Genomic DNA, 26,509 nt, shown 5'->3' on the forward strand with positions numbered 1-26,509 from the left:
AGAGAGAGGGAGAGCGAGAATCCCAAGCAAGCCCTATGCTGTCAGCACAGAGCCGGATATGGGGCTCGATCCCCTGAACTGTGAGATCATGACTTGAGCCGAAATCAAGAGTCGGACACTTAACCAACTGAGCCACCCAGGCACTCTGCTGTACATCACTTCTTTTTTAAACATTTCTTTAATGTTTATTTATTATTGAGAGACAGAGAGAGACAGGGTGTGAGCAGGGGAGGGGCAGAGAGAGAGGGAGACACAGAATCCAAAGCAGGCTCCAGGCTGTCAGCTGTCAGCACAGAACCCAACGTGGGGCTTGAACTCACGGACCGTGAGGTCATGACATGAGCCGAAGTCAGACGCTCAACCGACCGAGCCACCCACGCGCCCCTGCTGTACACCACTTCTATCAGAGATGGTAGGTCCCAGTCACACAGTAATACAAGGAAAAGAGATTACAGAAACAGTAATGTTGTGATTTTACTGAATTTATAGCAAATTATTACAAATAATAAACAGAAAATTCATCCTGGAGTCTAAAACCAATTCTCCTGTGTGAGCAGTGTCTACTCACGTAGCCTATAATGATTCCCCTGAAGCCAGCAGTAGTGCCAGGCATCATCTGTGTACACAGTGGTCGTTTCTAAAGAGGATGGGAAGGCACTGAAATGCTTACAGTGTTACTTCTTGCTCTCGGGGGGGTTAAGGAAAAAGCAAAGAGGTGCTAAGGACAAACAGAACCTGATCTCAAAGAAAGGAAGCCTAATTTTTTGCAAAGGAGAATAATTTTTGGATCAGCCTCTAAATACCAGCACATATAACTCAGCCCTTTCAGAAAGGAGGCTAAAGCTGCATGTCCAAATCTTGTCTTCCCTTTTCTCAAAAACACCTTTACTGCAGGCCTCAATGAATTCCTTTCTCAGAATGACTGCAATTACTGAAGCAAGTATTAAAAACTTAATCTAGATCTGATATCTCTTATTTTACCATTGAAGTTTTATATTATTATTTATCGAACTCTAATTTCCTAATTTAGAAATGGTGTATCTCATTCCTGAGTAAATTTAAGAGAGCAATTCTTGAATTGCCATTCTATATATACAAACAAATATGAATGAATGAATGAATGAATGTATGTATGTATGTCCCAAAATAGATGCCTTCCATGTATCCTGGGGCCAGGTATGATACTTTGCTTTATCCCCCAGGGTCTTTCCTAAGTCAGGATCCAAACAGTGATTCAGAGATATTCCGGCAACAGAACTATAATATGCCCTCCCTGCCTTATCCACAGGCTGGAGTATGCAGAGATGCATATGAACAAATGGAGGCCAATGGTGATAAAAACCAAAGACAGATAACTTAAATAGATCATTTATGGGGACCACAGATTAAACAGATCTTTTATATGGATCACAAAAAAAAAATACCTTCTCCACTAGGCTGCAGGAAAAAAGGTTAGGGAGGGAAAGAATCACATACAGAACTTACCTTGCCTGTGAATCATGCCCCCGTGCATAATTCTTGCAACAATACAATGATTTAGTTCATTCATTTTTAAAGTGATTCCCTGTAAAAAGTTAAGTAAAATAGAATTACCATTCCTTTTTATGTGGTTTCACTGTAGATAATTTTATTTATAAAAGTTAGGAAAACATTCAAGAAAATTTGGAAAATGAAGGAAAAAACCACCAACAAAAATGTTGTTTTTGGTATTTTGATTGCTATAATAATAGTAATACATATATTTTATTTTGTGATTTTAGTTTTCTACTTATAATTATTTTCCACATTGCTAGTCATTTTTAAAAGCTTTTCAATAAAAGCAATGTATAATTGACACACAAGGTGTACAATTTGAGAGGTTTGACATATGTATACATATGTGAAACCATTACTATACTGAGTATATATACATAGTAATGGTTAAGGGATATATATATATATATATATATATACACACATATATACACACACACACACACACACACACTCATTACTATGCTGAGGAGTGTGTGTGTGTGTGTATATATATATACATATGATGGAGTGTATGTGTATATATATATATATATATATATATATATATCCCTAAGTTTCCTTGTGCCCATATATCTATATATATACACATATAGATATACCTAGATATATCTATACATATGTATAACCATCACCCCTAAAAGTTTCCTTGTGCCCACTGATAATCTACTCCCATCCTTTTACTCCTTATCCCTACTCTATGGTCCCTCATACTGTATGCATTCTTTTTTGTTGCTTTTCAAAAATTCACAATGTGAGATTCAGTTATATTGTTGTATGTATCAATAGTTCATTCTTTGTCTTTGCTGAATATTCCATTGTATGGATATATCATTTTGTTTATCCATTCATGGACAGAATTTTTTCCCTAGCTTTTGGCTATTAGAAGTGAGCTGTATCCCTAGGTTAGTCTCCAGTTGGTCATGATGTATTCTTCTTTTGTTAAGGTATGAATTTGGTTAGAATTTTTGCGTCTATATTCATGAGGGATACCAGTCTGTAGTTTTCTTTTCTTGTAATGTCTTTATCTGGTTTTGGTATCAGGATAAAAATGGTAGCCACCTAATTATAACGATGATGATGATGATGATGATTTGGGGAGAATCCCTTCCTTTTCAATATTTTGGGGAAAATTTGTGTAGAATTGGTATTACTTCTTTATCATATGTTTGGTAGATTTTACCAGTAATGCCATCTTGGAGTTTTCTTCGAGGAATGGTTTTTAACTACAAATTCAATTTTTAAATAAAGTAGGGCAATTCAGTGTATTCCTTCTTAAGTGAGCTTTGGGGTGTTTCGGTCTTCTACGGAATTGGTCCATTTCATCTAAGTTGTTGAATTTCTTGTCATAAAGTTGTTTATAAGATTTCCGTAATTTTTTTTGTCTGTAGATTCTGTAATAATGTCACTTTTTTTGTGCATGATATTGGTAATTAGTGTCTTCTTTTTCCTGATCAGTCTGATCTTCTCAAAGAAATAGCTTGTTTTATTGATTTTTCTCTATGCTGTTTTCTATTTAACATCCACTTCGATCTTTACTATTTCTTTTCTTTCACCCACTTTGGATTTAGTTTGTTCTTTTTCAAAAAAATTAATTTGAGAGAGAGAGAGAGAGAGAGAGAGAGAGAGAGAGAGAGAGAGAGAGAGAGAGAAAATGAATCCCAAGCAGGCTCTGCACTGTCAGCATGGAGCCTGATGTAGGGCTCAAACTCACGAACTGTGAGATCATGACCTGAGCTGAAACCAAGAGCCTGTCACTTAACCAACTGAGCCACCCAGGTGCCCCTAATTTGCTCTTTTTTGTTCTAGTTTCTTAAGGTAGAAGCTGAGGTCATTTAAGATACTTCTTTTCTAATATAGGTGTTTAGTGCTACACATTTCTCTGTAAGTACAGAGTTAGCAACATCCCAGAAATTCTGGTATGTTGTTTCATTTTCATTCACTTCAAAATACTTTTTAATTTCCCTTTTGATTTTTCCTTTGATCCATGGGTCATTTAGAATTGTGTTATTTAGTTTTCAAATGCTTGGGGAGTTTTCCAGAAGTCTTTCTGTTATTCATTTCAAATTTAATCACAGTGTGGTCTGAGAATTATACTTTGATATTAATATAGCTACTCCAGCTTCCTTTTGATTAATGACATCATAATAGAGCTTCTTACATTCTTTCACTTCAAAACTATTTGTCTTTATGTATAAAGCATTTCTTGCAGGCAATATATAATTGGGTCTGCCCCATCCCCCGCCCCATCTGAGAATCTTTGCTTCTTAATTTGGGCAATTTAGACTATTTGCATTTCACAGGATTATTGATTCAGTCAGGTATAAATATATCTTCTTGATATTTAATTTCTATTTGTTCCATCTGTTCCATGTTCCCTTTTTCCTCTTTTTCTGCCTTCTTTTGCATTAGCTTATTTTTATTCTATTTTCTCTCTCGTGTTGTCTGACTAGCTATAATTCGGTTTTGTTGTTTTAGTGGTTGCTTTAGGGTTTATGGTGTACATCTTTAACTTTTCACAGTCCATCTTCAGTGATATTATACAATATCACATATAGTATGAGAACTTTTTAACAGTATACTTCTACTTCCTTTCTCCTGACCTTTGTGCTGTTATACATTTTACTTTTACATATAATAACCCCCAAACATGGTGCCTTTATTTTTGCTTAAACTGCTAATTATCTTTTAAAGAGATTTAAACAATAAGGATGTCCTTTGACATTTCTTATCCTGTAGGTCTAATGAATTCTTTCAGTTGTGGTATGTCTGAAAATGGTTTTGGTTTGCCCTTAGTTTCTGAAACATACCTTTGCTGGGTTTAGAATCCTACGTTGAGCAATTTTGTTTTGTCTTTCAGTAAAGACACTGGTCAATTGTATTGTTTCTGGTAAGTCTGATGCCATCCTTATCTTTGTTCCTCTCTATGTAACATTTCTTTTTTATCTCTGTTTTCAAGATCTTCTATTTATTATGGTTTCTTAAACCGTTTAAGATGTACCTTGATGTGGTTTTCTTCAGGTTTCTTGGGTTTGGGGTTCATTGTGGTCTTGCGCCTGCAGATTTATAGTTTTAATCAAGCTTGGAATATTTTCATCCATTATTTCTTCAAATATCCTTTCTTCCTCACTCTCTCCTCCTTCATAGAGTCAAATTAGCCATATGTTAGGCTGCCTGAAGTTGTCCCAGAGCTCAGTGATGCCTTTCCATTAAAAAAAAATTCTTTTTCTGTGTTTCATTTTGGATAGTTTCTATTGCTATGTCTTTGAGTTCACTAATCTTTTCTTCTCAAATGTCTAATCTGCCATTAATCCTATAGTGTATTTTTCTGCTAATTCTAGTATCTTTGTCAGTTCTGTTTCGATTGATTATTCTCCACTTATAGGTCCCATTTCCCCCCTTCTCTACCTGCCTAGTAATCTTTGACTCAATGCCAGACATAGTGAATTTTATCTTGCTGCATGCTAGACGTTTTTTATTCCTATAAATATTCTTAGGCTTTGTTCTGGGATATAGTTCAGTTACTTGGGTCAATTAATTTGATCTTTTGGGTCTTGCTTTCATGATTTGTTAGGCAGGTCTTGAGAAATTCTGAACCTAGGGCTAATTATTCCTCATTACTGAGACAAGATCTTCCTGAGCACTCCATACAATGTACCATGAATTCATATTTCCAGTCCAGCTGGTGGTTAACAGGCAGTGAGTGTTGGGTACTGTTCCCTCTAATCCTCTTGGATGGTTTTTCCTTGGTTCTGGGTAGTTTCCTTTCATAAATGCACTAATCATAACTTAAACAAATACTTCAGGGGGATCATCTACAGATCTCTGGAGTTCTCTCTCTGTGCAGCTCTCTCCTCTTCAGTCCTCTGTCCTATAAACTTTAGGTGCCTAGGTCTCCTCGGATTCTCAGCTCTGTCTCCTCAATTCAGGGTGTCTGCATGCTCTGCCTCAGTTCTCCCCTTCTGTGTTGTGGCCTGGAAACTCCCTCAAGTCAGTAAGGTCGGGAAATCATAAGGCTCACCCCATTTGCTTCCTGTTTCTTAGGGATCATTATCCTTTGTTGCCTGATGTCCAATGTCTTGAAAACAGTTCTTTCATGTAATTTTTGTCTGTTTTTAAATTTTTTTTTGGTTATTTCAGGTGAGAGGGTAAATCTGGTCCTTGTTACTCCACCTTGGCCAGAAGCAGAAGCTCCACATATTTAATGCCAGACTACTAGTCTATGGAGATTACTTTTTGTTTTCCCATTATTCTCTATTATAAGATAAACTTGCATAAGCATATTTTTTTGGTACTAGACCTGGCTGATCCTAAAAGTCACATGGGGACCTTTTAAATAATACTGCCTTTTAAATTCACTCTTTGGATTTAGATTAAGGAAGTCTGGAATGGAGCCCAGAAATCTATATTTTTAACAAGCTCCCTTGGTGAAAACTGGTCTTGAATTTAAAATGATTAAGGGTAGGAGGACTATCTTATCTTCTTCATTGGAGAATAACACTCTGTTGGAAAACATATTTGAGGCTTTATAATTTAGATTCTGAATTTGTACAATTCCACAGAATATAACTTTGCTTGGTTCCTACTTTGCAGTTCTTAGAAGTGGTGGGCAAGCAATGTGAAGAACTGGTATATCAAATGTTTCTAGTCCCAACATTCAACTGTAATGTTCAAGTTTCATTTCCAACTTGGATATTCATTAAGCATGTATGGTTACCAAGAGAGGTGCTCCTGGAAGAATGTTATAAGTTAATATGTAACTCAAATCTAACTTCATAAGGGAAATGATAGTATGAAGGGGGTTCCATCCTTGAAATGAATAAATTAATGTATTCTTTCAACCAACATTACCATGATCCTGTTATGTGGCAGGCACTCTGTTAGGCACATAATGAATGAGACTATTCATCAGTGAATATACAATAGTGGTGAGACAAGACAGGGTCTCTCATGATTAGGGGACCAAGTAGAGTTAACAACATTTATTATTTTGCCTGCCCCGAACCTTTCTTTGCAGAGAGGAACTGACTCATCTCTCTGTTCGCAAGTTCCCAAATTCCAGGGAAGGGATTGGTCCACCTGGGCTGGGTGCCTACTCGTGAACCTACACCAGCTTGGGGTAGACTCCTGGCCTTTCCTTGTTTACATAAGCCTTTCCCCTGTTGTCTAAGCTAGTTCAAGTTTGGTCTTTATCACCTGCAACTAAGGGAGTCTCAATCGACTGAAAAGTAATTTCAAGGAGAGTTTCAAATGGGAAAACAAGAGCGTAATGGGAGTGTATCACCCTTGCAGGGTGAATCTAGCATAGTTGGACACATTATAGAAGGTCCAAAAAGCAAAAAAGATCACATAGGTATATGCTGCACAGTAATATAATGCTTTTGATAAGAAAATTAAGCCAGCAAATGAAGCTGTATTAAGTGTAACAGATTTGTACTCCACTGTTGAGAATATCTATTTTACATAAAATGATTCCCATTTTTTATGGCAACCAGTCAAAAGGAGAATACACACCTTCACTAGGATCAAAGAACAGAGAAGGGCTTCTTTAAGGAGACTCTTGGTGAGACTCAAGGCCATTTTATGCTTCCTGAAAAAACTAACTCAGGGATACTCTTACTCAGCCTATGTTTTTAGGTAGTCAGCCACCATACAAAAGATCAAACACACGTCATTGGGCTGCTTTGGAACATGATGATCACAAGACACCTGGACCTCCTTCTTCTGGTCCTTTCCTTCTTCCTGTTTGCTTGGCGTGGCTGAACATCACCCCTTCTTCCTGCCTCTCTGTCACAGCCTTCGCTCTTCTATAGCTCTCTCGTAACTGTTGTTCAACAAACTGTGCTAAACTGCATATTTACCCGTTTAACGTCAGTAGCCCCGTGGAAAGTAAGTTCTGGGAAGGGGCTGTGTCTTATCTGCCACTACATCACTGGCATCCAATACAGTGATCTTCACATAGTAGGCACTTAATAAACATTTGCTAAATGGGTGAATGACTATATATAATGAATAAATGGATATTAGACTTGTGGAGCTGGGTGGGATCTTGGGGGTCATTTGGCCAAGTATGCTTTTGGCAATAATTGCTAAGCAAACTATGAACAAACTTGAAGAGATTTGCCCAAGGCACCCAAAAGCTGTTACTGCCTGGGCCTTAAGCCAAAGGGTTGTTTGGATGGCACCAAAAAGGGGTGAAGTGACTGGCATGTCCCTGGGCTGCTGCAAGCACTGGGATAATACAGGAAAAGCGGCAAAGATCACTAAGTGAGAATTACAACTGGAGACATCTAGAGTTAAGGGCTCTCTGGAAATTGCAGTCACAGAATCACTGTTTGGTAGCTCTTCCTTTAACCTGCAAAGCAGCTGGGCAACTTTCTTAAGTAGGGAATTTGTTTTTCTATATCCCAATATCCCTTTTCTATGCTCTGAGGAAAAGATGAACGTGTAAGTTTGAATGCCTTTTCTCCGCCCCCTCCCCCCCAAAGATAGGATTCCTCTCCAAAACATGGAACTTTTCCAATAGTCCTTATCTCAGTGGGTGGCATCATTGTCCATCTGGTTGCGAAAACCTAAAGCTTAAGGGACATCCTTGGTGACTGCTTCTCCTTCAGTCCCCATTGGCAATCTGTCATCCAGGTCTATTGATTTTACTCTTTTTGTTAAATCTGTTCACTTCCTTCCATTTGGTATCTGTGCCTCTAGCCCCCAGTTCCATCCACTCTCCCCAGTCCTGAGGCAGTCACCTCTCCACTGGCCTCTCTACAACCTGTCTCGTCCTCCTCCTTTGCTAATCCATTCTCCACAGGGAGTCTTTCTAAACTGAAAATCTGGTCTTCTCTCCCTGCCTGAAACTCTCCAACAGCCTCCCACTATCTCTGATATAAAGAACAGAATCCTTAATGTGTCCTTCAACACTGGTGTGTCCTAGTCTGGCCACGCACTGTTGTCTACACTCGAGCCGTGGTGCCTTCTTTCCATTCTCAAACTATGGTATGAGCCTTTCTGACTACTGGGCTTCCGCACATGCTCCATGGTTTGCCTGGATGGTCTCACTCTGCCCTCCCACGCCAGGCCCTGTTTTGTTCGGTTGACACCAAGGAGCCTTTCCTTGATCTTCCCCATCTATGAAGATTCTGTGAGAACGAGGCAGGTTCAGCATTAATCTTACCCTGATGCTGTTCCTGCATGCTGAGAACATGAATTTGTATTAAATATGTAGATGTGGATGGAAGGAATGTTATTTTAGCCACATCACTCGATTCTTTGAATGCCTTCCAAAGTAGCCTTCCTCTGATTTTCTCGAAGGCAAAAGATCTTATAAAAGATCTTTTCACAATGTCATTAGACATTCACTTTTCCAACCCCAATATTTCAAATTGTGCCCCAGAGGTTTTTTGCTGGAGTAACAGACCAGGTATGTTGTTCTTTGGCGAAGCACAAGAGTGTCTGTGGAAGGACAGGTGGGAAGAGGCCTTGGGCATGGGGTCAGATGGAACAATTCTGGGTGTGGGTTTGGAGGCGGTAGTGTAGGAGCTAGAAATGGATGGCTTTAAAACTACCCCTGCCCTCCTTCCCTCCCTACCTCCTGGTAGTGTAGATTGAGGTGGGGTGCCCTAACTCGGGCTGGGATTTTAAAGTCTAGAAGACTTTCTTTTCCTACTTACCATGGGCTCATCTGTGTTCTTTTGGAACTGGACCAGGCGGACTCTGGTCACATTCTCCATATCCATATCTCCGTTTGCACTTTCTGGAGAATCACCATTTAAATAGGGAGAGGTGGGAGGAGGTGTGACCCTCAATGCCTCATCGCTGTAAACTTCATGTGCCACTACGTCGTGAGTCTGAAGTAAGGCCTGGTATTTGGTGAAGAAAGTAAAATATTAATAACAGTCCTAGTCCGGCAGAAATGTGTTATTTCAAATAAAGACTGACGTGACACAATTCCAAACAACTGAGTAGAAAGAATCATCTGTAAACAGAGGTGGCAAATTTGGGCTAGGGCTTAAAATGGAAACAAATTTAAAAAGACACAAAGCAATAATTGGTGTATTGAGCAAATGTCTTTCCGGATGGCATTATCCAGTAACTCCTTTATATAACCCAAAGGATGAAGATGATTTATAACACATGACTTTGTCAAAAAAAAAAAAAAAAAAATGAAAACACACACAAGTGTACCTGAAAAAAATGTAATTTTCCAAATAACACATATGATGTGGAGCTCAAGTCTAAATCTATGCAATGCTTTTATTATTTTGATTTTTTAGAGCACTTGCCCAAATGAAAAATAAGTTGATAGTTATTATTATGAATGTTTTTGCAAAGCCTTTAAACATAGAAAAAGTGATTTCCTTGTATTGATATCTGCATATGTCATCTCAGTGAAACTGGATAATAAAAATCCCTTTTTTCCCCCCTAGAAAAGGATAATCTTCCACTTTCTGTACTTTCTGTGTCCTCATAAAAAAGTTTTTAATGACCATGAATATTTGAACATTTCTACTTCAAAGAGAATTTTACGGCTGAATGTCAGTATGTTTGGAGCTTTACACAGATTGTATTTTCTTGTGTGCTAACTATAAACTTGGTTCTATTTTAATCTGTGATCTGTGTGGTAATGAAATATCCGGAGATAATGAAATGCAATTATAATGGCTTTAAAAGTATAACCCTTAGCATCTCAAATTAAGTTATTTAATTAAAAAGCTTATGAAAGTCATGACTTGGCTATTTTAATTTGAAAGGCATGCAGACAAAGCAAAAATAAAAAGGTAACAATGCAGTAAAATCGTAAAGAAGGTGGTATTGATCTGTCATCAACAGAACGTATGCTTGGAGCAAGGTATGCATTTGGGTTTCTTTTTAAAAATTTTTTTAAAATGTTTATTTATTTTTGAGGGAGAGAGACAGAGAGTGAGCAGGGGAGGGGCGGAGAGAGAGGGAGGCACAGAATCCGAAGCAGGCTCCAGGCTCTGAGCTGTCAGCACAGAGCCCAATGTTGGGCTTGAACTCACGAACCGTGAGACCATGACCTGAGCTGAAGTCGGACACTTAACTGACCGAGCCACCCAGGCACCCCTGCATGTGGGTTTCTAATAAAAATGGCAGATTGTTCCAAGATCTCAGAGGGCTGGTCTAAACTGGGGTCTGGGTGAGGGGCACTAAGCAGTGCATAGCTTGACCTTGGCTTCCTGACCACTGCCCTGACTACACCCTGCACTGGTACCCCAGGCCCAAGTGTGGTCGTTGTGCTATGTGGGCAAATCCCTCTTTTCCCAGGTTAATTGTGGCCACTTAAGAGACTAATAGTTAGGGAAGAAAGCAAAAATCACTAATAGACAAACTGAAAAACTTCATCTTCTAATATTAGGTTCATCATATCAACTATAGATGTATCTTCCATAATTAGTGAATTTTAAAAAAACAATGCTGTGTATGACTGACTCCAGGATATATAGCCTGGTAAATAGAGAACAAAGCTTTCATCAGGAGAATGTGCTACATGGTTGGAGAAAGTGTTTATGCTGCTCTTTGCAAATGATTTCTATTCATCCTTTTAAATCACACAAGCAAACACTTGTATTTAGTGTATTTGCAAATGATTTCTATTCATCTTTTTAAATCACACAAGCAAACACTTGTATTTAGCATATTTAGGGAAGGAGAAGTTTCACAATCACAAAATAATGTCCAAATAGAACTTTAATTGAAGAATACTCAAATTATGTCACCAAATAAGGTGATACTTGCTATGAACCACGATTTGCCACTGTAAAGACTGCCACCACAAAATAAAACTCACCCTAAAGTTCTAGTGTATATGTAAACAGAGAAAAAGGGGCCCCTTATAGATTGCCATTAAAAAAAGAATATGCAAAATAAAATAATAGGGTGGTCTAAGTTCGAATATTTTTCTTCAAATATGTTATGCGGTATAATCGAGGAACTGGCAGTTACTAAGCTGAAATAGCTGTTATTTTTAATTACCCAAGAATTGTGTAATAGGAAAGAAATCCCTTCACTTTTTGTACTGTAGGAAGGTCATGGACAAGACAGCTAACAACTTCAGACTACGGTGGAAAAAAGTCTACTTTAAAATGAGTAGGAAAAATATGGATTTTATGTTTGAAGAGTGGTTCCTCTGGCTTCTTAATTACAAATTACACAATGGACCACTTAATAAAAAAAATCATGATAACCTAAAGTGATGTTTTTAAAAGTTCGCTTAACTGACTGAGCCACACAAACACCCCACCACCTAAGGTGATTTTAATCACCTTGGTTTTGGGAAAGTAGGATACAAATTTGCTTTTAAAATCTTCTGTTCTAGATCCTATTTCTTTAAAAAAAAAAAAAGCATTAACTTCATTAACTTTCTAGTCTATTAATATTTGTCTTTATCCTTAAATGTTTTGTATTTTTAACAACTGCAATAAGCAAATGATCCAGTCTGTTGTAAAAAAGTCTTTCAGATGGAATAACCGAAAAAGGGATTAGGTGTGATTTTTTTATCATGACCTCTAAAGATAGAATACAGACTTTAAAAAATAATTTACATCTATTCCTTTTTAATTCTTTAATTAGTGCAAATATTCACAAGTATCTGTATTTTTATTTAATTAATTTTTTTTAAGATTTATTTATTTTTGAGAGGGAATGCAGAGTGCAAGTGGGGAAAGGGCAGAGAGAAAGGGGGATAGTAGATCTGAAGTGGGCTTTGAGCTGTCAGCACAGAGCCTAACGCGGGGTTGAACTCATGAACCATGAGATCATGACCTGAGATGAAGTCAGATGCTCAACCGACCAAGTCACCCAGGCACCCCACAAGTATCTGTATTTTTAAGTGTCAGGTAATTCCATGTTAAACACTTATGTCTTAATGATCAGAAAGCAAAGAAAAAACCAGATAACTGAATAAATGTGAAATTATAACTATGCTAAGAATAACTCCAAAACCAAAACCTTGGTATAATAAAAACACATTACAAGTATTAAAGTATTTTCCTTTAAGCTATTAATATTTCCTTAAAAATACCAAGATTTGGGGCTCCTGGTGGCTCAGTTGGTTTAGCGTCTGACTTCGGCTCAGGTCATGATTTCGCGATTCATGGGTTGGAGCCCTGCGTTGGGCTCTGTGCTAACAGCTCAGAGCCTGGAGGCTGCTTCAGATTCTGTGTCTCCTTCTCTCTCTGCCCTTCCCCCACTCACGCTGTTTCTCTCAAAAATAAATGTAAAAAAAAAACTAAAAAAAAAAACACAAGACTTTGAAACCATGACTTAAAATTTTTTTTTTTTTAACGTTTATTTATTTTTGAGACAGAGAGAGACAGAGCATGAACAGGGGAGGGGCAGAGAGAGAGGGAGACACAGAATCCGAAACAGGCTCCAGGCTCTGAGCTGTCAGCACAGAACCCGACGAGGGGCTCAAACTCACGGACTGTGGGATCATGACCTGAGCCGAAGTTGGACGCCTAACCGACCAAGCCACCCAGGCGCCCTGAAACCATGACTTTAAAATGCTTACAAGACAAAAAAGCTCCAGCAGTACAAGTTTATTTAACATAGTATATATAGCTCAGAACTCTATCTCCCACATGGGATATTATCTAAACATATGCTTATTTGGGAATAACCAGGGAGCTCAAGTTATGTTTATAGGAAAATGGGTCCTCATTACAGGTCAAACAACTTTGACAGCATGAGCTCTGGAGCCAGCAAGATCTGGGTTTTGAACTTCACCGAGGCTGCTTACTAGGTGAGCGACCTCAAGCAAGCCTCGTTACCTTTCTAGGGCACAATTTCCTGTGTGAACTGTAAAATGGGGTTAGCCATACTCCCTCACATCCCAACCATCAGCAAGTCCTGTCCTGTCTAACCATCTCCACTGATGAATCCCAGTCTGCCCATTTTCCACCAGCCCCTCCTTCTCCAAGCCCCTACCACCACTCACACAGGCTCCCAACTGGCCTCCCTCTTTTAACTCTCATCCCCACCAGAATCCATTTTCTGCACGTCAGCCACAGGGATCTTTCAAGTGTGGATCTGATCACATTTTCCTGCTTGCAGTCACTCAGTACTGCCCTACCGCAATCAGGAGAAAATCCAGACTCCTTACCACAGCCTGGAAGACCCTAACTTGGCCTGGCCTCTGCCAACCTCTCCTAGCTCTTCTTACACCATTATTTCCCTCATTTGCTATATCCCAGCCACGATAGCCTTACTTCTATACTTTGATCTTGCAAAGCTCCTTCCTGCTCTGGGCCTTTGCATTTACTCTTCCCCACGCTTGGGTGTTCAGAAAGCTGGTTCTTTCAGGTAACAATTCTTAGCCCATGTATTAACTCCTCAGAGGGGCTTTCCCCTGACTGCCTGAAGTACCTCCCACTTTACTATCACCTCTGCCCCACTATCCTTTCTTTTTCTTCATAGTTATTATCATGATATGAAATTATCTTGTTAGTTTAATTTTTTTAACGTTTATTTACTTTTGAGACAGAGAGAGACAGAGCATGAATGGGGGCGGGGGTCAGAGAGAGAGGGAGACACAGAATCTGAAACAGGCTCCAGGCTCCGAGCTGTCAGCACAGAGCCCGATGCGGGCCTCGAACTCACGGACCGTGAGATCATGACCTGAGCCGAAGTCGGACGCTTAACCGACTGAGCCACCCAGGTGCCCCCATCTTGTTAGTTTACTTGTTTACTGTATGTCTCCAGCCCACCTATCCATCCTGCACCCCATCCCCACTACAATAGACATTCCATGAGGGCAGGGACCTTGTTTGTCCTATTCACCACTGTCCTTAGTGCCGAGCTTGACGCCTGCACAGAGTAGGCATTTACATATTTGATGAATGAATGAAAATGTTTTTTCAGCATCTAGCTAGGTTTTCAGAAATTAAAAGATTTATTATTTTGAAAATGTTTGCTAATAGCAATGCATATATTAACTTCTCTCTGACTTCAGAAAAGCAAAATAAATCAAGGCCTCAAAGGTGAGTAAGTTGTGAGACATGGGGTTAATCTGACCTTTAATGATTTTGAAAAAACAAAACAAAACAACTTAATCTTAAAAAAAGCTTATTTAGGCATATGTTAATTTCTTTATTTGGCTTATGTCAAATCTGAAAGATCTACTGGTATCATATGGTTCTAACTTCATTCTATTAATTTTTAAAAATTTTTAAAATTTTATGTATTGAGAGAGAGAGAGAGAGAGGGCATGGGAGGGGCAGAGAGAGAGAGAGAGAAAGAGAGAGAGAAAGAAAGAGAGAAAGAGAGAGAGAATCCCAAGCAGGCTCTGCACTGTCAGCATGGAGTCTGATGTGGGGCTCACAAACTGAGATCATGACCTGAGCTGAAGTCAAGAGTCAGACGCTTAACCCACTGAGCCACCCAGGTGCCCCTTGTTCTATGACTTGAACAGGTTACTTAGCAACTTATAGACAGACATGTCTGTTCAAAACCTACAGGTTTCTACCTATGAGAAGCACTTGCACAGCACAGGACAGTCCGTTGGGGCAAGGCTAACCAGTCTGCAAATGGGCAAGTTCGTAATCTATTCAATATTTTGCTGAGGACTTACTATGTACCCTACACATGATAAGACACCAGGGAGTAAACGACTAATATTCATTAGTGAGCATTTATTAGACATGAAGCATACATCAGGCACTGTGCTAAGCATGGTAATGTACACCTACGTGATTATTCCAACTCCGTGAGTTTGGCTCAGGGAGTCAGAATTCACAGGGCTACGGCATCAAGGCTGAACCCAGAGCTCTCACCACTTTTACACGACATAAGACATGATGTCACAAAAGGAGAATTAATCACGATCTGGGGAAACATGGCCTACATTTGTGAAACCATCAGGAACAATATTAAGGGTAATTAAGTCCTAATATTTGTGATCTCTCAAGCTTGAGGATACTACTAAGGTATGTATTCTCTTCATTTTCCTGGTCTATAAAACAGTTAATAACAACCATTAAATGAGATCACAAGTTCAGTGAGGACAACAAAGCTGAGCTGAGCTGTGCTCATTCGTTGCTGAAGGGACCTGCTCTGGCAGGCCGGCACGTATTAGAATGTTCCCCAGGTGAACACAATCAAGTGCAGAAGGAATTACAGAAGAGAAATGTCGATGTGGCCTGCAGAGGTGTTAGGAGAGATTTTGATGCCAGAGGCAGGATTTGAGCCACGTCCTATGTTCACACACCGAAGTTGTAAGAATTCATTCACCTGCAGGTGCAGAACCTGATTTCCTGTCACTCACTGGAGAGAGCTGATGTCATAGGGGAATCAGGTGAAATATTCTCAAGGATTATACTTGACTTCAGCCTTCAATGCGTGGTGGGAGAGTTAGGGTGGATATGGTAATTACTTCTAAGTGGTCACTTTGAGGAGAAATTTCTATTTCAATGGCTGTGCTAAAGTTTTAAAAACACTGTATCATAAAGTACCATGTACAGCAAAACTCACCTTAACTGATATACCTGTTATAGTGCTAATGTTACTTTAAAAGTATCACCTCAGGGGGACCTGGGTGGCTCAGTTGGTTAAGTGTCTAACTCTTGATTTTGGCTCAGGTCATGATCTCAGAGTTCATGAGATCGAGCCCTGCGTTGGATTCCAAGCTGAGTGTGGAGCCTGCTTGGGATTTTCTCTCCTTCTCCCTGTCCCTCACCCACTTGCAATCTCTCTCCCCCAGTCTAAATGAATGAATAAATAAATAAATAAATAGTATCACCTCAATAGTAGTAATAAGAACATAGTCTGTTTTTTTTTTTTAACGTTTATTCATTTTTGATAGAGAGAAGACAGAGCATGAATGGGGGAAGGTCAGAGAGAGAGGGAGGCACAGAATCCGAAACAGGCTCCAGACTCTGAGCTGTCAGCACAGAGCCTGACGCGGGGCTCGAATTCACGGACCGTGAGATCGTGACCTGAGCCGAAGTCGGCCGCTTAACCGACTGAGCCACCCCGACACCCCCCCCTTTTTTTTTTTTAAACAACATAGTTATTAAGTCACATTTTCTCCCAAGGGGTAATCACCTGTATTTTCCACTCTTTGCATATATCCCACATATACTGATGTGGCTAATGTTTTTTTCTTTTTAATTTCTTTAAGTTTTATTTATTTATTTAAATGATCCCTACCCCTAGCGTAGGGCTCAAACTCACAACCCCAAGATCAAGAGTCACATGCTCTACTGACTGAGCCACCCAGGTGCCCCTGATATGAATAATGTTTTTTTTTAATGTTTATTTATTTTTAAGAGAGAGAGAGACAGAGAGAGAGAGAGAGAGAGAGAGAGAGAGAGAGCGTGAGCAGGGGAGGGGCAGAGAGAGGGAGACACAGAATCCAAAGCAGGCTCCAGGCTCTGAGCTGTCAGCACAGAGCCCGACGCGGGACTCAAACCCACAGACTGTGAGATTATGACCTGAGCCGAAGTCGGACGCTTAACTGACTGAGCCACCCAGGTGTCCCGATGTTTTAAAAATGTTATATTCAACATGAATTTCTATTTGTGATCATGCTTTTGAACTGAAGTTAAGTAGACAACTCTGGACCTACTTCCACAGAAAGGTATCTCCATCTATTTTGAGTTCTGTTTAACTGTTTAGCATTATCATGACTGGCTAACTGCACGTGCTGTCTCCACTTCCCTTATGGTAGAAATGCCTGAAGAAAGTGCAAGAGTTCTGCATTGTCCAGAGATGGTATTCTTCCAATAAACCACCTAGGTTCAGAGAATTTTTTATTAGTGAAAACTGTCTCCAACTTGAGTTCTCTGTAGTTTAAGTAACAGAAACAGTTCCAGTGACTTAAGAACCATCCAGGCAGGAAGCAAACCCCTTGTGTGACGACCACACAGTCCTTGAGGAGCTACCTCAGGAATGGCATCTTTAGGACTGGGACACAAAGTAAACAAAAAGGATCTTAACGTGTAACGACATATCTGATGGAGACGGCTACATTTTAGGAGATTAAAAACTTCTTCTGAAAGCGAGGTTTTATTTGTACGGAAGTTTGTCACTCACCATGAAATGAGGTTGTGTTAAAATACGCTTTAGCTCCTTTGCGTCATTATTCTCAGGGTAACATGAAATTTCTTCCAATACCTAAAAAATAAGCAAGATGGCAATAGTATAAATAGGATGCCAGCATTAGAAAATCGAGGATTCTTTTCAATGAAAAATTATGAATAGATTTTTATGGCAGGCAAAACAGTTAGTTTGGAAAAAACTCATCGCTGTACTAATAAAGATTATTAACATAAAAGGACTCTGTTGATGGTAATAAAAAATAAAACAAATCGCTATAATTTCTCTGACTACATTACCTAACTGTAACTGAAAAGGTTATTGAAAAATACAAAACAAAATGACATGTCCACTATACAGATTTACTACAGGTGTAAGTAACTTAATTAACTTAATGGGAAAATATGTCTACAAATCTTTTTCCAAACTCACTACCAAAATGAATCTGTAATAAAAGTTAATAGCAGCTTTTAAAAAATATTAACAAAACAGTCTTTCCTTTTAGAAAGATTAAAATGACACAGGCTCAAATAAAAACCTTTTAAAAAACAGAAACACTCAAGTTATCTTCCTTGCAGCCTGGCAGAATCATTCTCCACACTTATCAGAGAAAACCATGCCTCTGCCAATAGTTCCCAGGATTCACTGCCAGGGAATCCAAGAGTGCAGTTAAAAACAACAACAAGAACACAAAACTTGTCTTTCCATTCAAAAAGTTATCTTACCACCAGGATGCAGTCTATCCATGTACAGTTTGACTATGTGATGTGAGACCAGGGGCCTCTTTTTTTCCCGCCCACCACCCCCGCCCCCAGAGTAAACCTGTTGTGGTTCTAACTGTAGATGGTTGGGCTCACAGAGTAGTTAATTTTTTTTTAATGTTTATTTCTTTATTTTGAGAGAGAGAGAGAGACAGAGAAACAGAGAATCCCAAGCAGGCTCTACGCTGCCAGGGCGGAGCCCAATGCAGGGCTTGAACCCACAAACCATGAGATCATGACCTGAGCTGAAACCAAGAGTCAGACGCTAACTGACTGAGCCACCCAGGCGCCCCTCATAGAGTAGTTACACACACTGTAGTAAATTCCCAAAGTTGAGCCAATCAAAGACTGCTTCAACGGGACTGGGTGTCAGGGGGCACACAAGTCATCTGCCCAGAGGAATGTCTCACCTCACCTTGGAGAATCTAATACTGGGGCAGGAACGAACATTCAGAGGTCACTTAACCTAAGGCTTAGGTTTCACTGGCATACCTAAGTGCCATTCCATTACCTCCTCAGGGAAGAACAAAAAAGACCAAATACTACAGGATTCCTTTCTTATCTAAAGGAACCCTTGACAAGTGCTGGTTATGCTGTTCCTTTGTACTGTTTAATGCAGAAAAGCAGCTTCTCCATGGTGCATTTTAGGCTTTGAGGATGAAACTGTGTGTTCTCTCTGGTCCCCCGCTATTCTCACAGTCTATCATTTTCCACAGCGAGGTGTGGTCTCCTAAGTCAGAGAGAAGCTCTCCTGGGCTGGTGCGCTTGACCACATGTGCAGGCCCAGCAGCGCCCCCTTGGTCTTGTTGTGTTTAATCCCTTATGGATAGGGAATGGATTAGGTCTTTCGTGCCTTTCACTTAGTAGTCTCACTTTATAAAAATAGTTTTTTAAAGGGGAAATGCTAATTTGCATAAAGATTTTTATAACATCAAAAAGTGGAAGAAAAAACCCAGATGTCTAACAATGGAAGAATTGCTAATTCATTATAATTTAGTGATTGCAAAGAAGATTTATGCCATCATTAGAATTTGTATTTGTGAAGAACAATTATAAACACTGGAAAAATGATAATATGTCCGGTAAGAAAAGATATGCTTTGATTACAGCTATATAAAATGTATATGCAAACGGTAGTGATTGGAAGTATATACACAAAAGTGAAAATTACCGTGTTAGGATGAAGGGATTATGGATGGATTTTTATTTATCCAAACTTTCTGCATTATCATGTTTCTATAATAAAAAAGTTGGGGCATCTGGCTGGCTTAGGCAGTAGGGGGTGCAACTCTTGATCTCGGGGTTGTGAGATCGAACCGCATGCTGGGTATGGAGTAAATAAAAATGAATTTTACAAAAAGTTAAAAAAAAAAGTTTGTGATGGATACAGCCATGTACACTGACAATTTACGGAAATGACTTCTCTCTGAACTGAGTATACTTAATTGCTATAGATGTTTAATTAACCTCCAAATGTTACCACCTTAAAAAAGCAACTCTAATTTTCATAACCTATTTCTACCAAGTGCAGTAAAATAACTTACTTATAAAAAAAAGAGAAGTACAATTGATATATTAACATGTTCAAGTTTACATAGCAGAACCAGAACTAGAAATCGAGGCAACGTTGCCGCTGAGGCTTTTCTTTCTTTCCTGTATGTAAAATGTTCAGTGATAAACTTAGAAACACTAAATCTGAGTATAATGGTCCAGCTGTGACTCCAAGAAAACCACTTCTTACTGTGCAGCAGAAATGTTTTCAATAAAGGTAGCAAATAGGACACCCAGATAACATTTACAAGATAGATCACTTACCTCTTTGGCTCTCTGTACTGCATCGCTCGGAGGATTCCTGATTTGTGGCGAAGACTTTGTGTTGATTTTGTCATACAGCTAAACGCAAAGAAGAAAATCCAATCAACACTCATAATTCTTTGCAAAAATTCAGAGCTTCATATTTATCATTTCATTACACCATATCTTCCTCTTACGAAAGCTGGCTGATGATTTTCGGTGGTGTCTTCTCAATAATCTCTTACTCATTCAATGAAACTTGGTGCAATAGGAGTCTTATGTGTCACTTTTTAGAAAATCATCTTTAAATAGATGGTTCAAATTCTGCCAATGGGGAAATTTCTCTTCTTATTTAAAATTGGTCATTATTTCAGAATTGCAGTATTTTTCGCCTCTGACAGAAGCAACATTCAGTAACATGGATACAGAACAAAATGAAAGAATGCTTTCTAGCCAAGACACGTCTAAAAGAATTTTCACAGAAATCTAAATCTTGGGAAAGGGCAAACCCAACTCCTTATAGGAAGGAATGTTCTCACAAAAGGTTTATGCTTGTTTTACTAGGGCTGTTTATTAACAGTATCAGTGCTGGCATCCTTTAGCAGGAAATCAAGGACATGGACTTTTTCCTTTTGAATTTGCAAATTCACACAGCAAGAGAAGACACTGAAAAGAATCTAAATATATTTTGAAACCCCCACAAGTCTGACTGATCCAAAATTTGCCTTTCTGAAGACAAGTGATTTCATTCTTTAAAGAATAATCTCGGTAGGGTAGAAGATTAAAATATTAATTTCTACCTTAAACGAAATGGCTCATTCGACAGTCTGCTTTGAAAGGTGAAAAGTTAAAAATGATCTTGGCTAGGCTGCCATGTCTATTTCCTAACCTCTCTAAAATAGGTGGGGATTTTTTGGGGTTGTTTTGGTGTAGTTCTTTTTTCCCTCCTTCCTACTGTGCATCACAATGCTAGTGTGCAGGTCAAATACTGCCTGTACACATCTTTCACGTTACGGTTAGGTTTGTTTATACTGATAGAAGACAAAGCCTTATGATTTCTACGTGTTTGGGGCATACCATACATAAAAATGCCTTACGATAAATACGTACATTATTTAATTACAAAGATGCCTAATGAGAACAATGTGAAGATAAAGCAGTGACCAGTTTTAAATGATGGCATCATGTGATACTCAGAGGTTAAATGCATAGTGTAAGTAGTCTAGTAAAATGCTCTCTTTAAAATATTATACAGCTGGCCCTTGAACAACACAGGTTTGAACTGTAAGGGTTTCCTTGTGTTTTTTTTTTTCCAATAAATACAATACAGTGCTCTAAATGTATTTCTCTTATTTGTATAAACGTTGCTGCAATTACAATCCCATTAGCACTGAGTACCTATCTCCCTGTACCCTCATCAGATCTGGAGCTTATATTACAATTTTATATAAATCTATGTATGTATTTGCCAGTGTGTTAGGTACAGGGAGTTTCTTGACAAGTTTTCTATTCTCCCTCACTCGCTCTCTAGAAATGAGAAGGGATCTTTTAATTAATTAATCTCTACACTTAACGTGGGGCTAGAACTCATGACCTCAAGATCAAAAGTGGCAGGCTCTACTAACTTACATAGCCAGACACCTCCCCTGTTATGATTTTCTTTTTTTAAAGACTTATTATTTTTTTTTTAGAGTGAGAGAGTGAGAGTGAGAGAGTGAGAGAGAGAGAGAGGGCAAGAGAGAGGGTGAGAGACAGTGCCTAAGTGGGAGAGGGGCAGAGGGATAGAGAATCTCAAGCAGTCTCCATGCTCAGTGGAGAGCCTGATGCAGGGCTCAATCCCAGGGCCCTGGGATCATGATGTGAGCTGAAATCAAGAGTTGACTGAGCCACCCAGGTGCTCCCCCTCTTATGATTTTCTTAACATTTTCTATTCTCTAGCTTAGTTAATGGGAAGAATACAATATATAATACATATAACATACAAAATATTTGTTAATCAACAGTGTGTTATTGGTAAGGCTTTTGGTCAACACTAATATATTAGTAGTTAAGTATTTGGGGAGCCAAAGTTATACGTGGACTTTTGATTGTGCAGGGATTGGGTCCTCTAACCCCTGTGCTGTTTAGAGGTCAACTGTACTAACATTTAGGAAACTAGTAATATACAGCTGGTTCACAAAAGTTCACCCAAATCTCTGTAGAATACACATGTGGAGTCTTCATCCTCTGAATGGTTTCTATATCTAAAGACCGTAAATTTTGAAATTTGGAACTTGGGAATGTATTTTCCCATAGCAGTAATGTTATGCATAGTGTTAGGTTCCCAGACTAGCCTATAGAGATACACACACACACACACACACACACACCCATGCAATGTAAAATAGAAAAAAAAAAACAACCCCTCTAAAGTAAGGAACCAGAAGTTACAAAAATTTCCTAGGTCTTACATCGTGTGGTTTCTTGAACACTTGCAGCAACATCAGCTGGAGTGGTTAAACACAGAGATTCCTGGGCCCCACTCCAGACCTCCCACATCAGAATTTGAAAAGGGGGTCCAGAAATCTATCTACCTATCTCTATATTTTAAGTTTATTTATTTTGATAGAGATAGAGACAGTACGAGCAAACGAGGGGCAGGGAGAGAGGAGACAGAGAATCCCAAGCAGGCTCTGCGTTTAGTGCAGAGCCTGATGTGGGGCTTGAACCTGTGAAACCATGAGATCATGCCTCGAGCCAAAGCCGAGAGTCAGATGCTCAACTGACTGAGCCACCCAGGTACCCCAGAAATCTATATTTTAATAAACTCCTTGGTATTTGCAAATCTTATGCCCAAGTGCTAACTTTTGAGAGTAACGGTAGTAGTACCAACAATAAGAATTGGTATTTTTCTTCTCTCTCTCTCTCTGCCCCTACCCTGCTGTCTTTCAAACTATATAAATTAAAACAAAACAAAACCGAATTGCTACTTTTATTGAGCACTTACTAGACACTAGTTATTTGTCAAAACTCTTTATATTCCCTTGTTTAATCTCAAACAACCCTGTAAGGTTGATACCCTTATTATTCCCACTTTACAGATGAGGAATTGAGGCACAGAGTAATAAAGTGAGAACCACCGTTCTAGCCTTACAGCAACTTCACAGGTGGCATACAGATGCTTGGAATTTCAACATTTTCAAAAGAGTGCTCAGACCAAATTTTCCCCAAATTTTCCTTTGGACTGGTCTGATCCAGTTCATCACATATTCACCCAAAGTTCGGTGGAACTAGTGGTGGGATGAGGCAGAGGTTGAGTGCTTCCTATCAAGGCAGAAATAGTAGAAAGGAATGAAAAGAAGGAGTCTTCTGTCTGAGGTGTGCGCATGGGCCTTTGCCCCTCCAGTCCCTAGGAGAGTCCAGGACTGGAGGAGTCCAGGCACGCAGTGGATGCAATGGACAGCTAAGAATAGATGGTGAATATTTGGGGCATCTGGGTGGCTCAGTCAGTTAAGTGTCTGACATTGGCTCGGGTCATGATCTCACGGTTTGTGGGTTCGAGCCCTGCGTTGGGCTCTGTGCTGACAGCTAGAGCCTGGAGCCTGCTTCAGATCCAGATCCTCTCTCTCTGCTCCTCCCCTGTTCTCTCTCTCTCTCTCTCTCTCAAAAATGACTAAATGTTAAAAAAAAAAAAAAAAAAAGAAAGAATAGATCATGAATCTCAACTGCCTGCTCGTTGACCAAAAGGGCAACTAAGAACTGAGGCAGGAAGGGGCAGGCAAGGGACTCACTATGTCACCATAAGTGGGAAGAAGTGACTCCTTGTTGACTAATCCATCCATGCATCCATCCACAAATTGAGTTCCTACTGTGTCTTAGGCAGTGCACTTCTATTTACTGGGGTTATGAAAATGAAAAAGATGACAGTTCTTGTCTTCAAAGAACTCACAAATTTTAAAGACTTATATAACCAAAGGCCCAGAAACCTATGCCAGCTTGGTCCTGTTGAGTACCTGAGAGTAGTCTGGTCCTCAGTGGTATCAACTGGAAGGCAGTATCAACTCACTAAGTGAGCCAGCCCCAGGGTGGGGACTATATGAATGTGCATGCATGAGTGTGTTTTTGCCTTAGAGACTCAAAATTTTGGGGGTACCCATAACAAACACAAACCATTTGAGAAATGTAGCAAGGCAAGTAAATAAAAAGTCATGAATGAAGGAAAGCTTTAATGCAATGTCACATTAGTATTTTATTGTGGGGGGGGGGAGATTATGAGAGCAGGGCAGAGGGGGAGGGGGAGGGAGGGAGAGAGAGAGAGAGAGACAGAGAGAGAGAATCCCAAGCAGGCTCCACACTCAGTGTACCTCAGCCTGATGCGAGGCTTGATCCCATGAACTTGGGATCATGACCTGAGCTGAAATCAAGAGTCAGATGCTCAACTGACTGAACCACCCAGGTGCTCCTAACATTAGTGTTTTAAAACAGTAGTCAGAAATATGCAGCTTTTCAACTTCTCATTCTTATGGATTCAAAGTTCAAGTCTAGGTGGAATTTTATGAAGGCGTGGGGGCAAGTGAGAGGTGGCTGGGTTTTGAGAACAAAGGAAGGCTGCAGCTACTATAAAGAATATCTAGGATTATGTAATCTGGGACTTCAACTGTTGTCTTGGACTTTGAGCTGGAGCCCAGAGCTAAGGCCAATAGGAAGTAAGTGGTACCAAGTCTACTAGAAAGCCACCAGACCATCCCTCTAGGGCTTGCTGAAAGGCAGCCAAAATGGCCCTTCCCCAACTTACCCTAATGCCCTGTTCTGTCTATTCAGAAGCCTGGAGTCTGTAGGAATCACAGGATGAGGAGACCAAGTGTTTGATCCCCCTTTCCTTCTTGTTGGGTAGGAAGACAGAGGGAGTTGCCTCCTTCTTCATGCCAAGTGGAAGATGGTGGATGCTCCAAAGGAACCGTGTGCAGAAACGGGAGGTTCCAGTAACGAGAGCTCACTATCTCACTCTCTGGAGGGATGCTTGTGGAGTCACAGCAACTTAGGGGGCTTGTCTTGGTGCACCGGGTAGGAGCCCTTTGTGAGAGAGAGTCCTTGGGGCAGCTTGACGGGTGGTGTTTGTGGTCGCAAGTGAAAAGATACTGACGCCTGCCTCTTTCCTAGCTGGAGGCCACCCGGGGCTGTCCCTGCCAGCAGGGTGAGGCCAGTGGCAGGGCAGCCCACACATGTAGAGTGTGTGTGTGTTTCCCAGGAGTCAAGGAACTGCCTCACAGTGTGATCTGGCTGTGGCCATCTTGATGGAGCCCTGTCCAAGAGGGCTGTCTGCATGGAGTGAAGGGACCTGGAAGTAAGTAGCTGTCAGGTAGCATGTGGGGACAGGAGCTGAGAAGGTGCTGCTGAGGCAAGCTGCAGAGTATACTGGGGATGCAGAGTCCGGGACAGAGCCAACCTCTGGACACCTGCCACACCAAGGGCATTGATGGCCAAGAGGGCGCTGGCTGCCTGAGGGACAGGATTCTGGAACATGCTGTTTAAGGGCTGCTTTCTCTTTTCCATGACCAGACTCGAGTTCTTTGACATTTAGTAACAGCACCCCAAAAGGGGCTGAGTACACAGGAGATGTTTAATACATGTTTCTTTAAAAAATAAAGGCATATTTGAGCTGGTGCCTAGGAACTGTAAATAGATATTTAAAAAAAATTCAGAGTAACAAAAAAATAAACAGACTGGGAATACTTATTTCTTAGCTTGTTTCTTTAGGAACCAGATGACTTATGTTTGGTCCTTCTTGCATAGTTAAGAACTTTCCCTCAAAATTAAATATATTTTGACTGTGTGTGTGTGTGTTTCAAGACTGACTTTCAAGATTTTCAAGGTGTGTGTGTGTGTGTGTGTGTGTGTGTGTGTTTCAATCTGACTTTCAGATTTTCAAGGTGGAAGAGGACTGACATGATTTGGCTCCTCCACTTTTTTTTTTTTTTAAAGGTAATCTGTCTCTTCAGCTCCTCCATTTTAAGGAGCAAGCTGAGGTCCAGTGAGGTGAAGTGTCATGCTCAGGATTCTGCAGCCAGAGCAGCAGGGACTGGACCATGAACTCCTGAGGCACTGTCCTTTCTCTCATATCAGATTCCCTTGGCTTGTATCAGAATTCAGTAACACACAAAGTCTTATGCCAGGGAGACACCATCAGCAAATATTTGGGGAACAAACTGTAGAAAACTCTATTTGCAGGTTGTTGGAAAAAATATACAAAATAATAGGATTTGAAAGATATTAGCCAATCAACTGCAAGCTTTGCCCGGTTAAAGAATGCTAGAATTCTACACATTTCCTGGCCAGATGGTAAATATTTCAGGCTTTGTGGCGGTAAGGGCTCTGTCAACCACTCAACCTCA

General features: G+C 40.0%; 1 protein-coding gene across 13 annotated transcripts in view; it reads right to left on the bottom strand.

Annotated features, from left to right (window-relative positions):
- The window catches only part of CASK (calcium/calmodulin dependent serine protein kinase), a 354,148-nt gene that overhangs the window by 43,961 nt on the left and 283,678 nt on the right, over positions 1-26,509 (bottom strand). For all 13 annotated transcript variants that reach the window (XM_053202250.1, XM_027053936.2, XM_027053933.2 and 10 more), the window contains 4 exons: positions 20,160-20,237; positions 17,581-17,661; positions 9,201-9,389; positions 1,486-1,564 (listed from right to left, as the gene is read on the bottom strand). In XM_053202250.1, the coding sequence (XP_053058225.1) occupies positions 1,486-1,564; positions 9,201-9,389; positions 17,581-17,661; positions 20,160-20,237 (427 nt within the window). The remainder of the gene's footprint in view (positions 1-1,485; positions 1,565-9,200; positions 9,390-17,580; positions 17,662-20,159; positions 20,238-26,509) is intronic.

The sequence above is a fragment of the Acinonyx jubatus genome, chromosome X, assembly GCF_027475565.1.
Source record: "Acinonyx jubatus isolate Ajub_Pintada_27869175 chromosome X, VMU_Ajub_asm_v1.0, whole genome shotgun sequence".
Lineage (NCBI taxonomy): Eukaryota > Metazoa > Chordata > Mammalia > Carnivora > Felidae > Acinonyx > Acinonyx jubatus.